This window comes from Malus sylvestris, chromosome 11 (genome assembly GCF_916048215.2).
Source record: "Malus sylvestris chromosome 11, drMalSylv7.2, whole genome shotgun sequence".
NCBI lineage: Eukaryota > Viridiplantae > Streptophyta > Magnoliopsida > Rosales > Rosaceae > Malus > Malus sylvestris.
Window position 1 is genome coordinate 30,600,634 of NC_062270.1, and position 12,830 is coordinate 30,613,463.

Consider the following 12,830-nt stretch of genomic DNA (forward strand, 5'->3'; position numbering starts at 1 on the left):
GATACACGTTATTCGCAAGGGAAAAACGAGTTTATCCCTCCAAGAGGAGGAATGCAAGTATTACCCATATTTGTTTAAGACACAAATTGGTAAAAAAGTAGCAAACTGAAAAGAACACCTCAACAAAACTATATAATTTTCGCTTAATGTCAAAATGGTCGATGTGTTATAGTCATTTGGCCAATTTAGTCTCTATGTATTTAATTTGGCATTTAGTCTTCGTGTTGATCTTCGCTAACCAAGGACATTACATCCAATTTCTGTTAAAAATTCATAAAAATATTATAACCCATTATATTTTTCAATTAAGATAAAAAGAAATTTAATTTCAAAATGTAAAGAAAATATATTAAAACAAACCCACCCTGCCATCCGTCATGTCCTTAACCCAAATCCCAACCATAATCACACACGCAGGCAACTCGACGAACGCGTTTCTAGATCCACCAGTCATTGCACGAGTGCCATCATCGTAGTCCTAAAAAATTTAATCATGACCTCCTCATCTTCAACTATGTAATTAAAAAGCAGACTGCAATTGAGAGAGCCATATACTATCCTTTATCTTTATTTTAAATTTAAGTTACAAAAAAATGCATATCAATAAGAAATAACACATATAAGAGATAATACTTCAAATCTAAAAAACTATTAAGGTTGTGACACAGAAAAGAGAGAGGCAACAAAATTGGGAGAGGATAGAACATTAGACAAGAGATCGGGAAGTTGGGATGAGAGTGTTGTGGTCTATTTTATCTGACAAAGGGACAAGGGCCGGCGGCAGAGAGAGAGAGAGGAGAGAGATGTGTGTTTGTAGAATTGTAGGGGAATGTGTGTGTTGTTATCCCTCCTACATTGTGCCTTTATTTATAGTAGTAAAGGGAGAGAAGATATTCCTTCTCCTCCAAGTAATACAAGTTGTAATAGGAAAGGATAACTAGAATTAAATCTTATCTAGGATTTACACAATCATAATTAAACTAGGAATGTTTACAACACTCCCCCTTGAGTGGGTAAATACTCAAGGTAGATTCAGCATCATGCAGAAGTTGAGGAAGTCGACTCGTTGGCATTGATTCCAAGGAACAACGCTTATTCTCAATAAGGTAGGAACTTGCATAAGTAGTAAGTCTCACTAAAAAACCCTAAGGCTATGGCAAAAACCCAAGTAGGGACAAAATCCATAGTCTAAGGAAAAATGCGTGAGAAATGCAAAGTCAAAAGAAACGTCTACAGGACGTCATCAGGGATATGACCAGCCCAAGGTGGGTGCCTCGTTAAAACCTAGTTAGGTAGCAAAAACCCAGTGGGAAAAATGCTCCTAATCGTAGGGAAAAAGAGTACATTAAGATCAAGCAAGTATCTAGAAGATACTCCCCCTGAGTTTGACATAATTCCAAAGAGAAATAGCAAAGTTACAACTCAGAAAGTTTACGCATACCAATTCCATGAACAAGCTTCTGAAACGTCGCCTTCGGTAGTGATTTGGTGAAGAGGTCGGCCAGATTGTCTTGTGATCGGATTTGCGTGACTTCAATCTTCTGATGCTCTTGTTGTTGATGTGTAAAGAAGAACTTCGGCGCAATATGCTTGGTGTTGTCTCCTTTGATGTAACCCTTCTTGAGCTGTTCGATGCAAGCTGCGTTGTCTTCAAAAATCGTCGTCGGGGCATTAACGGCGGGATGAAGATCACAGGAGCTTCGAATATGGCCCACTACTGCTCTCAACCAAAAGCATTCCCGAGTTGCTTCATGTAAGGCGAGAATTTCAGCATGGTTAGACGAAGTGGCAACTAAGGTCTGTTTAGTTGACCTCCAAGATATTGCGGTGCCTCCAACGGTAAAGACATAACCCGTTTGAGAACGCGCCTTGTGCGGATCAGATAAGTATCCAGCGTCGGCATAACCAACAAGGCGAGAATCAACCCGATGAGCATAGGGTGCGGCATCACTCGAGGATTCGTAGGGATAGAATAAGCCCAAATCCGTAGTACCCTTAAGGTAACGGAAGATGTCTTTCACGCCAGTCCAATGTCTGCGTGTTGGTGCATTGCTGTATCTTGCCAAAAGATTAACAGCGAAGGAGATGTCGGGTCTAGTGCATTGAGCTAAGTACAATAAAGCGCCTATCGCACTTAGATAAGGAACTTCAGGCTCCAAAATCTCTTCATCATCCTCCTTCGGACGGAAGGGATCTCGTTTTGCATCTAGCGTACGAACGACCATAGGAGTACTCGAAGACTTCGCTTTATCCTCATTAAAACGGCGCAACACCTTCTGGGTGTAGTTCGATTGATGTACTAGGATTCCATCCGAACAATGCTCTATCTCGAGGCCGAGACAGTATCGAGTCTTACCTAGATCTTTCATCTCAAATTCCGACTTCAGGTGCGAAGCAGTTCTCGCGAGCTCTTCAGGAGTTCCGATGAGATTCATGTCATCGACATATACTGCAACAATCGCAAATCCGGAATGTGACTTCTTAATGAACACACAAGGGCATAGTTCGTTATTCACATATCCCTGACTAGTCAAATACTCACTTAAACGGTTATACCACATTCTTCCGGATTGTTTCAAACCGTATAGTGAACGCCTCAGCCAAATTGAGAGCGTGTTCCGGGGTTTGGAAATATTTGAACCAGTCAATGTAAGTCCTTCGGGAACTTTCATATAAATTTCCGTATCAAGATCCCCATAGAGATACGCGGTTACTACGTCCATCAGCTGCATATCCAGTTTTTCGGAAACTACCAAACTGATAAGGTATCGAAAAATAATCACATCCATAACGGGTAAGTAAGTTTCGTCATAGTCAATCCCGGGGCGTTGTGAGAAACCTTGTGCTACAAGACGAGCTTTGTAACGCACAATTTCGTTCTTCTCATTACGCTTCCGAACGAAAACCCACTTGTAGCCAACGGGCTTCACATGTGGAGGAGTAGGAACTACAGGTCCAAACACCTTACGTTTCGCAAGTGAATCAAGTTCGACTTGGATTGCTTGTTTCCAGTTTGACTAATCAGCTATACGTCGACATTCATCAACGGAACGCGGTTCAATGTCATCGCTCAACATGATCTCAGTAGCTACTGCAAATGCTAATGCATCGTCGACAATCATCTCATTTCTACGCCACACATCATCTAAGCTAGCATAATAGACCGAAATCTCACGATTCTCGGGAGGAGGATTCGTCTCTTCAAGGACGCTTCCATAATCTAGAATTTCCTCATGAGTTGGGTAAAATGAGTAAGCGATAGTCGGATTCACGGTAGGCTCTTCAGGACCTTGTGCCGTGGTTTTCCTCTTTTGGGGGTGTGAATCCTTTGAACCAAGGGGTCTGCCACGCTTTTGTGTAGGGGCAGATGATTGGCTAGCCGCTAATGTACGTGGATCACCAGAATTGGCGTCCCGGGCTTCCAGGAGGGTAGTCCGTTGTACATTTGGTACATCCATCTTTGCAGGCGTATTCGCAGCTGGAATATGTGATCTTGTCACGCGCGCTAGATCGGTGAAAGCATCTGGCATGCTCTGAGCTATGCTCTGGAGATCTAATATGCGCTGCACTTCAGCTTCAGACTGAGCGGTGCGGGGATCTAAATGAGACAAAGTGGGAGTCGTCCACGATAATTCGCATCGTTCATTAGGAACGTTGACGTTCTTATCTCCCCCTAATGACGGGAAGACTGTCTCATAGAAGTGACAATCCGCGAAACGAGCGGTAAACAGATCGCCTGTCAAAGGTTCTAAGTAACGAATAATCGAAGGAGAATCATAACCGACATAGATTCCCATCCTTCGCTGAGGCCCCATTTTTGTACGTAAGGGCGGCGAGATCGGCACATAGACCGCACAACCAAAAACGCGCAGATGCGATATGTCGGGTTTGCATCCGGTGACCAACTGAACGGCACTAAATGGTGTGTCGCAACAGGCCTCAGGCGGACCAACTTTGCTGCGTGCAATATTGCATGGCCCCAAGCAGCGATCGGGAGCTTGGTACGTATGACCAACGATCGAGCAATCATTTGTAAACGCTTAATGAAAGCCTCTGCCAGGCCGTTCTGGGTGTGAACATGGGGTACAGGATGTTCAACTTCAACCCCAACCGACATGCAATAGTCATCAAAAGTTTTAGATGTGAATTCTCCAGCATTATCCAATCGAATAGATTTGATCGGATAATCAGGGTGGTGAGCCCTGAGCTTGATAACCTGAGCCAACAGTTTGGAGAATGCAGCGTTCCTTGTGGACAACAAGCACACGTGTGACCAACGTGTAGAAGCGTCAACCAAAACCATAAAATATCTAAATGGTCCGCAGGGAGGTTGAATCGGTCCACAAATGTCCCCCTGAATCCGTTGTAGAAAAATGGGAGGATTCGAACGAATCTTGTCATAAGAAGGCTTAGTAATAAGCTTTCCCATAGAACATGTTTGACATGCAATTTCATGGATCGAACCTAAGCTTCGGGTTAGTGGATGCCCGTGTGAAGTTTTGAGGATACGGCGCATCGCTATTCGTCCAGGATGTCCCAAACGATCATGCCAAAGTGTAATTTCGTGCGCGGTCCCTGTGGTAGGGCCGGCCACATAGTGGCATTCTATGGGGCGTATGGTCGTAGTATACAGACCACTCGGGTTACGCTCCATCTTCTCTAGAATACGCTTCTGGCCATATTCGTAGGAAGTTACGCACAGAAATTCAACTCCGTTTTCTACGTGGGTTTTAGCGTGGTAATTGTTATCTCTAATGTCCTTGAAACTTAGTAACGTTCTTCCGGAACGTGGAGAATAGAGTGCCTCAGCAATGGTCAAAATTGTACCATTGGACAACATTATACGTGCCTTGCCGTATCCTTCAATCAGGTTGGATGGGCCTGAGAGGGTTGTTAGAGGTGCATTCTTAGGTACGAAGTTAGTGAAATAGATGCGTTCACGCAAAACAGTATGCGTGGTTGCACTATATGCCAGACAACTAACTTTCCCACTAGTCATACCTAGAATGAAAAATTAATTTGAATCGGTCACATGCATAAAAGTTTATAAAAACAAGTATCAATTCAAAATAATTTCATTTATTCAAGGAAAAAACTGAATATCCAAAATAAATCGCCAACTAATAATCCAAAACATAAAGGAAAATTGTTCAAAATCAACCAAAAAACAAGGTGGGGTTCGGCCACAAGGTGGAATTCGGCCCCAATTGTCTTATTTTAACTAAAAAATAAGTCTATGTCTAAGATTCTAATCTTCCATAGGAGTGGTATCCTCCTGAAAATCAGAAACCTCCATCTTTGTAGTCTCCGGTTCGTCCACTTGTAGGAAGTTTGATTCAAACTTCGTACGACGAGAATGATATGCATCCACAACCTTCTTGGGAGCACAGCAAATACGGGACCAATGGTCCTTGGAACCACAACGATAGCACATATCGTCATTCATTGTGGCAGGTGCTTTGCCCTTATTCTTGAAGTTCGGGGCCTTGGGAGCGAGGTTTGGGCGCTTCTGGGCTTTGTTTCCTCCTTTGGATGGGCCTTGGCTCTGTTGACCTTGGTGGGATGGCTTCTGGCCGTCCTTACCACGCCTCTTTTGGCGTTTTGGGTGCTGATTAGTGCTATAATGTGTTTCAGGCACAACAGTAGCCCCAGTAGGTCGAGCTTGATGATTCTTCATCAACAGCTGGTTCTGCTTTTCAGCAAGAAGTAAAACAGAGATCAAATCCGAGAACTTAGTGAACTTCTGAGCTCTATATTGTTGCTGCAGGACAATATTAGAAGCAGAGAAGGTCGAGTAGGTCTTCTCCAGGAGATCCTCTTCAGTCAAAGTTTCATTGCAAAACTTGAGAAGTGATCGGATTCGACAAACTTCAGAATTATATTCATTCACAGACTTAAAGTCTTGGAAGCGCAAGTGCTGCCAGTCGTGTCTTGCTTCAGGCAAGAATATGTCCTTTTGGTGATCGAAACGATCAGCCAAAGCGACCCATAATGCACGTGGATCCTCCTCAGCAAGGTACTCAGTTTGTAGAGCGTCATGGATATGTCTTCGGATGAAGATCATAGCAGTGGCTTTTTCAGCCTCGCCAACAGGTTTATCTGTTGCTTCTTCAATAGCAGGACGCAAGTTCTTTGCAGTGAGGTGGAGCTTCACATCTTGAACCCACTTGAGGTAGTTCCTTCCAGAAACCTCCAAAGCGGTGAAGTCGAGTTTGTTCAAATTCGACATGGTCCTATCAAAATAGATGGACAAGATGTGGTTAGTGTAATGGAGAAAAATCAATCCATTCACATAGGAGTAGAACATACAGGTTCTAATAGACATGTATTGGTTTAATTTTGCATGAAAAACTTCGGGTTTTCATGGGTGATATATTTAAGTGAAAACTTTGGGTTTTCAAACAAGGCATGTTTAGAAGAAACTTCGGGTTTCAAAGTAATTATGAACTTCAGGTTCATATATTCCTGCAGGCAAACACAAATATATATGCAAACAAATATGCAAAGAATATATGCAGAGATATTGTATAATGATAAGTGAATTAATTTATTTTTGGTCTTCGGGGCCAAATTAAAGTGTGGGTGAAAATATAAAAACCCATATTATTTTAAAAAAAAAAATTAAATAATAAAATCTCGAGGCCTAAAAATATAGGCCAAGAACCCTCGGGTGGGATTACAGGCCCACGGGGTGAGAAGAGGGGAATGGGCTGCTGTGTGCAGCCCTAAAATTTTTTTTTTCTCGGGCCGTTCCAGGCGAGCCCAGAATTTTTTTTTTTTTTTTTTTTTTTTGTATTCAATTATATTATATGCATGTATAATTTTAATGAATCACATATTTACGTTGATGCATATGCAAATAATAGTTTCAATGCATGTACATATGTAGGATTCAATTCATGACAAATATCAAATTCACATAATTGTAGCAATTTTGATTATGAAGCATACACAATTTATGTAGAATCTAAAATACGTTAAACGTAAAGTTGGGTCATGCATCATGGTGAATGTTCATGCTATCAGGGCTTGCAAAATATCGAGTTAAAAGCCGTTGTTTGGAAAGAACCTGATTTCGTGATGATATGGATGAACTGGTTTGATGCAGAAAAAAATCTCCAACGTCAGATTCCTAAGCGCAGCGGTAGGAGCGTGCTGATAACGTGTTGTGGTCTATTTTATCTGACAGAGGGACAAGGGCCGGCGGCAGAGAGAGAGAGGAGAGAGATGTGTGTTTGTAGAATTGTAGGGGAATGTGTGTGTTGTTATCCCTCCTACATTGTGCCTTTATTTATAGTAGTAAAGGGAGATAAGATATTCCTTCTCCTCCAAGTAATACAAGTTGTAATAGGAAAGGATAACTAGAATCAAATCTTATCTAGGATTTACACAATCATAATTAAACTAGGAATGTTTACAACAGAGAGTAATTTTTCTTTTGATTTTGATTTTATTTTATTTTTAAATATTTTAAATCAAATAGATAATTTTATAAATAATTTTATAATAGTTTATGAAAATTTTAAGAATGATTGGATGAAATGTCCTTAATTGGATAATAAAGATAAACACGAAAATCAAATTGGCCAAATTAAAAATAGAGTGACTATACTGACCTAATTGCTAAAACACAGAAACCATTTTGATATTTAAGCCTATATTTATTTTTATATATATAAAACCATTTGAGAAATTTAGCCAAAAAAATCATCATATGTCCACGTTGCCATGCGCTATTTTATTTTTAATTGTGAGATTCCTTTGGTCTCGTTACAAAGCAATTTGTTTTTTTTTCCAAAAGTATTGAGTTTGAAATAGTGATTTCCTCGAGTCATAATGTTATCTTTTGAAATAGTATTCTCCTCTAGTGCCAATGTTATCAATAGTTCACTTGTAAAACCCTTTTTTCTTATAGGGAATTTAATAAAAATAGCCTAACAAAACAAGGTCTTAATAAAAACACTCAATGGACATTTTTTGTATATACGATATTATCTATACTAAAAAATGAGAAATTAAACTATTACCAATATGGTATTACTTCAATTTTTTTTTCCTTTTTTCAAACATGTGGGGAAAAAGTTGGGGTGTTTTTGTGTTTGGTAAACAAGGACCAACCTGCTTTTTTCAAAAGTATTGGTCATTTGAAGCCGAAAAGGGGAAGTAGCAAATAGCAACTTTGAGAATATAAATCCTTGTTCTTTTGTTTTTCAAAACATGGATGAACAGTGTCAATTTGAAAGCTCATTTTTACAAAAAAATAAATATAAAAATGTTTATCAAATACTCAACTGTTTTATTTATATCTATTTAATTTCACAATATAACAAAACAATTTTTTTTTTAAATACAACAATATCAAGCTAACTCTAAACTTCACAATATGCTACCGAATAATTTATTTTGAATTCGGCATATTTTCAAAGATAAGAACAAATAAATAGACCCCAAAGGACTTGGATCCTCTCCTGAGCTAATGGAGAGGATCCTCCTAACCACTAATCAATGACCGTTGGATTTTTATCCAACGGCTACAAACAGGAGGGTCTCTTTAAAGTTATAATAATTATAACCGTTAGATAAAAATCCAACGGCCCATGATTAGTGGTCAGGAGGATCCTTTCCATTAGCTCAGGAGAGGATCCAAATCCGACCCCAAACAAAGACCCGGTCCTGTTTTGGGTGACCAAAGACTCAGTCCTCTCCACGTCATTGAAGCTGCTTCCGCAGCATTAATTTTCTTTTAATTTTCACCGGTCCTAGGCTCCTAGCCATCTACGACTTTTCTCAACTTAATTTTCTTTTAATTATTAAGAAAAACTCCCTTCTCCTTATAAAAATATAGATTCCAAGAAACTATCCAAAATATGTGATCACAAAATAGGACAAACAAGAGTGCTACAGCTGGTTTTCTTAGCTGCAACTCCTTCCTGTTGAATTTCCAATCTTTTCCGCCGGCCGTTCAATCTTTTCCGACGGGAGGGGGCGTTCAATCTTAAATCTTGTCCAATGGGCCGTTCAATCTTTGAAATCATAAACTGGAAGGGAAATACTTGCATCCACTTGTACATTTTCTTAATTATTATTTTTAAGATCATTTTTACAAAATAATTAATTAAATTCAAGACCCTTAGTTATTCACATGCATTCAAGAAATAGACTATCTTGATATTAACCAACATTTCAATATATATCGTCCGTTTGTTAATTATATATGGATGACAAATCGATATTTGGTTTAATTGATTTTGTTTTTTTTTTGTTTTTTTTGAACAAATGATATCATTTACAGAGGTAGGTTTAGCCTCACAATAAACTAGCAATAATGTGGTTCAAATTCGTCGTTAACGAAAATCGAAGCTAAGACCTCTCACTTACAAATGAAGAAGAATACCACTAAATTGTAGTACTAATTAACATTTAATTGATTTTTTACTAGAATAATTTTGAAACAATGGCTAACAAATCAACGATTTTAAATACGATGCCGGCAAAAATGGGCAGGTCCAAGAAAATAAAATAATTGCAAAAATGGACAGGTCCAATACTGCAAGTATGCAGTTAATGATATTTTACGTCTAGCTGGTTGGACCTTTACACTCCTCCAGAGTTATAAAATCAAGCATCAGTTGGCATTCATAATACTCAAGGAAACAAATTGAGACCTGGTCGAAGTCTGAAACAGCTAAAACCTCCCTGAAATTTCCCAAAGAGCAATATGGCACTTTGGATTTGGGCAACAATTGGGGTGCTTGCACTTGTTCACGTCCTGCAGACATGGATATCAAAAGGCAAGAACAAGAACAAGATGCTACCTCCTGGTCCGAGAGGGTTTCCTATCTTTGGCAGCCTCCACTTGTTAGGGAAGGTCCCTAACAGGAATCTTTATCAACTAGCCCAGAAATACGGCGACATCATGTACATGCGGTTAGGCCTCCAACATAACATTGTTATCTCGTCCCCACGAGCGGCCGAGCTGTTCCTCAAAACACACGACCTTAATTTTGCAAGTAGACCACCTCATGAAGGTGCAAAGCACGTCATCTTTGGGCAAACGAACATGAGCTTCGCTAAGTATGGCCCGTATTGGCGCGATATGCGAAAGATGTGCACGCTCGAATTACTTAGCAACCACAAGATCAACTCTTTCAAGGCCATGAGGAGAGAAGAGGTTTCTCTTCTGATTCAATCTGTTCAAGAGGACGCCAATGATCGACGGGTTCCTATCAATCTCAGTGACAAGATCGCATCGCTCAGCGTTGACCTGACCTGTCGGCTGGTGTTTGGGAAGAAGTACAAGGACGAGGACTTTGACGAGAGGGGTTTCACGGCGGTGTTGAAAGAGTCTATCCAAATAGTAGCAGCACCTAACTTGAATGATCACATTCCTTTTCTTAGGCCTTTTGACCTGCAAGGGCTCACCAAAAAAATGAAGTCTATCAACAAGAAGTTTAATACTTTTTTTGAGAAGATAATCGACGACCATCTTCAATCCAAGGATGAAGAAAGAACAAAGGACTTCGTTGATGTCGTGCTGGGCCGCATGGGGTCTGAAGAATCAGACTACCGAATCGAACGCGTGCATGTCAAAGCCGTTATGCTGGTAAGTATACATATCATTTTGCATATTTTTCTTTTCATTCTTGCTTGACATCAAATTAAAAAGAACTTGTTTCTTGTTATACGATTTAACATGATGTGGTCTAAGATTGTGATTATGAACTATTAGGTTGACTTTCTTTTGAATATATTAAATTGACTGTTGATGGTTTAAATTTGTAATTCATCATGTACATGAAATTGTCATCTATGTACATGTGTCGCACTACTATATATATACTTCATCTTCATCTAACAATGAAAAATTTATTGGCAGGACATGTTCGCGGCCGCATTGGACACACCACCATCAGCAATCCTGTGGGCGCTCTCAGAACTCCTTAGGCACCCACAAGTTATGAAGAAACTCCAAAAGGAGCTAGAAAATGTTGTAGGTCTCAATAGAATGGTGGAGGAATCAGACTTGGAGAAATTGGAGTACTTGGACATTGTAGTGAAGGAAACCTTGAGACTACATCCTGTGTTACCATTGTTGCTCCCTCATTTATCCATTGAAGATTGCACTGTCGATGGGTACCACATACCGAAAAATTCGCGCCTTATCGTAAACGCATGGGCAATTGGGAGAGACCCAAGTGCTTGGGAAGATGCAGAGAAGTTTGTACCAGAAAGGTTTGAGGGCAGCAATATTGATGTTAAAGGAAAACACTTTCAGCTTATACCGTTTGGCTCTGGCAGAAGACGTTGCGCTGGAATGCAGTTAGGGCTTACTGTGGTACAGTTTGTGTTGGCACAGATTGTGCATTGTTTTGATTGGGAACTTCCAGACAACATGTTGCCAAATGAGTTGGATATGACTGAGGTGTTTGGTCTTGCAGTTTCTAGGACCAAGGATTTGCTCCTTATTCCTTCATATCGCCTTCAGAATTGATCATGTTTTATGTGTCTGTAGTGCCTATATATTTTCCTACTTGTCATAAGTATATGTCGTGGACTAGCTATCTTTTCTGTGTTTCCCTCCTTTTTTTTTTTAAATAGGGACAACTAGTGGCAAACCACAGTTATCTACGCTTTTCGGAGGCATCTTTTCTGTGTTTCTACTGTCTTACATTTGTGTTCTTCACTTGATGAGGAGAACAAGCAATGTAATTAATTAAATAAAGTGGTGTCTGATAAGGATTTTACTACACATGTGAAAGGGCTAAAAAACTCCTATAATACTTGCAAGAATGATAAGGTTATTGTAATATAAACGGATCTTGCAATGTCGTTCTCCACATGAATTATTAAATAATTCGAAACAAACCAAATTCTAATTAATTATTGTAGAGTAGAAATTGAGATGATTGATCTTATAACTTATTTAAATTAAACACGAATTTAATTAATAAAAGTAAACTAATCTGCAATATTAAAACTAGAAGGAAAAGAAAACAGTTTATGGAGAAATCAAATTAAGAAAACACTAGGTTCCACCATCACCTAGCAATCCTATGAACTTTTACCAATTACTTATGATCTACACATGTGATGAGTAGATTTTATATTATATATTTTACCCTAATCTTACTATATTTTGGAAAAAATTTTATACTTTGAATTGTATTTTCAATATAGGACTTTCGAATTCCTCTGGAGCAAAACAGGACCAAATGAACGAATTTTGGAGTAATTCCAGTTGGAGGACGTTCGTGAGTCAATTAGCTTGATCGTAACAAAATTTAGAATTTTTCCACTAAGCGGTTATTTTCTGGCGATAAAATAAATGAGCGATGCGCGGTGCTGGAAAATGACGTTTCTGGGCTTAAATTGCGTTTTTGGAGCCCAAGATGACCTTGGATGGGTTCGTGGCCTTCTGGAGAAGTGTTCAGAATATTCCAAACATTAAATCCAGCCATATTGGGCCAGTTTTGGAGTAGCTTATGGGTCCAAAACATGGTTGTTCAGATTTTAGGCGAATTTTACCATTTAATTTAGGGTTATGTTTCCTATTTTATTTGATTATTATTTTTAGTTTCCTAGTGGGAATAAAGGACCTGTTTTTAGGGTTTGTGTGGGGGCTTAGCAGATATTTGCTTGGCCATCTACAGTTTTACGTACACTTTTCTTTTATGCAACTTTAGAGACAAAGAGAATTGCTAGGGTTCTTGGAGATTTTCTACTCTAAAGTGTTTTCAATCCTTTTCTTAGTAATATTTTCTATGATTGCAATTATGAATATGCATAACTAATTCCTTTTGCTAGGGCGAATCCTTGAGCCTTAGCATGAA

At 39.3% G+C, this 12,830-nt stretch overlaps 2 protein-coding genes across 2 annotated transcripts; one reads left to right on the forward strand and one right to left on the reverse strand.

Moving 5' to 3' along the window:
- Positions 1–212: 212 nt before the first annotated feature.
- On the reverse strand, positions 213–7,185 carry LOC126590379 (uncharacterized). Its single transcript, XM_050255850.1, has 4 exons — positions 7,070–7,185; positions 5,642–6,233; positions 365–478; positions 213–260 (listed from the first exon to the last, which is right to left on the reverse strand). The coding sequence occupies exons 2-4, from the start codon at positions 6,227–6,229 to the stop codon at positions 213–215; spliced, it is 750 nt and encodes a 249-aa protein (XP_050111807.1). The 5' UTR covers positions 6,230–6,233; positions 7,070–7,185.
- Positions 7,186–9,514: 2,329 nt separating this feature from the next.
- Positions 9,515–11,749, forward strand: LOC126588175 (cytochrome P450 71AU50-like). The gene is made up of 2 exons (XM_050253243.1): positions 9,515–10,603; positions 10,877–11,749. Exons 1-2 carry the CDS (start codon positions 9,719–9,721, stop codon positions 11,489–11,491), a joined length of 1,500 nt encoding a protein of 499 aa, XP_050109200.1. The 5' UTR covers positions 9,515–9,718; the 3' UTR covers positions 11,492–11,749.
- Positions 11,750–12,830: the final 1,081 nt, after the last annotated feature.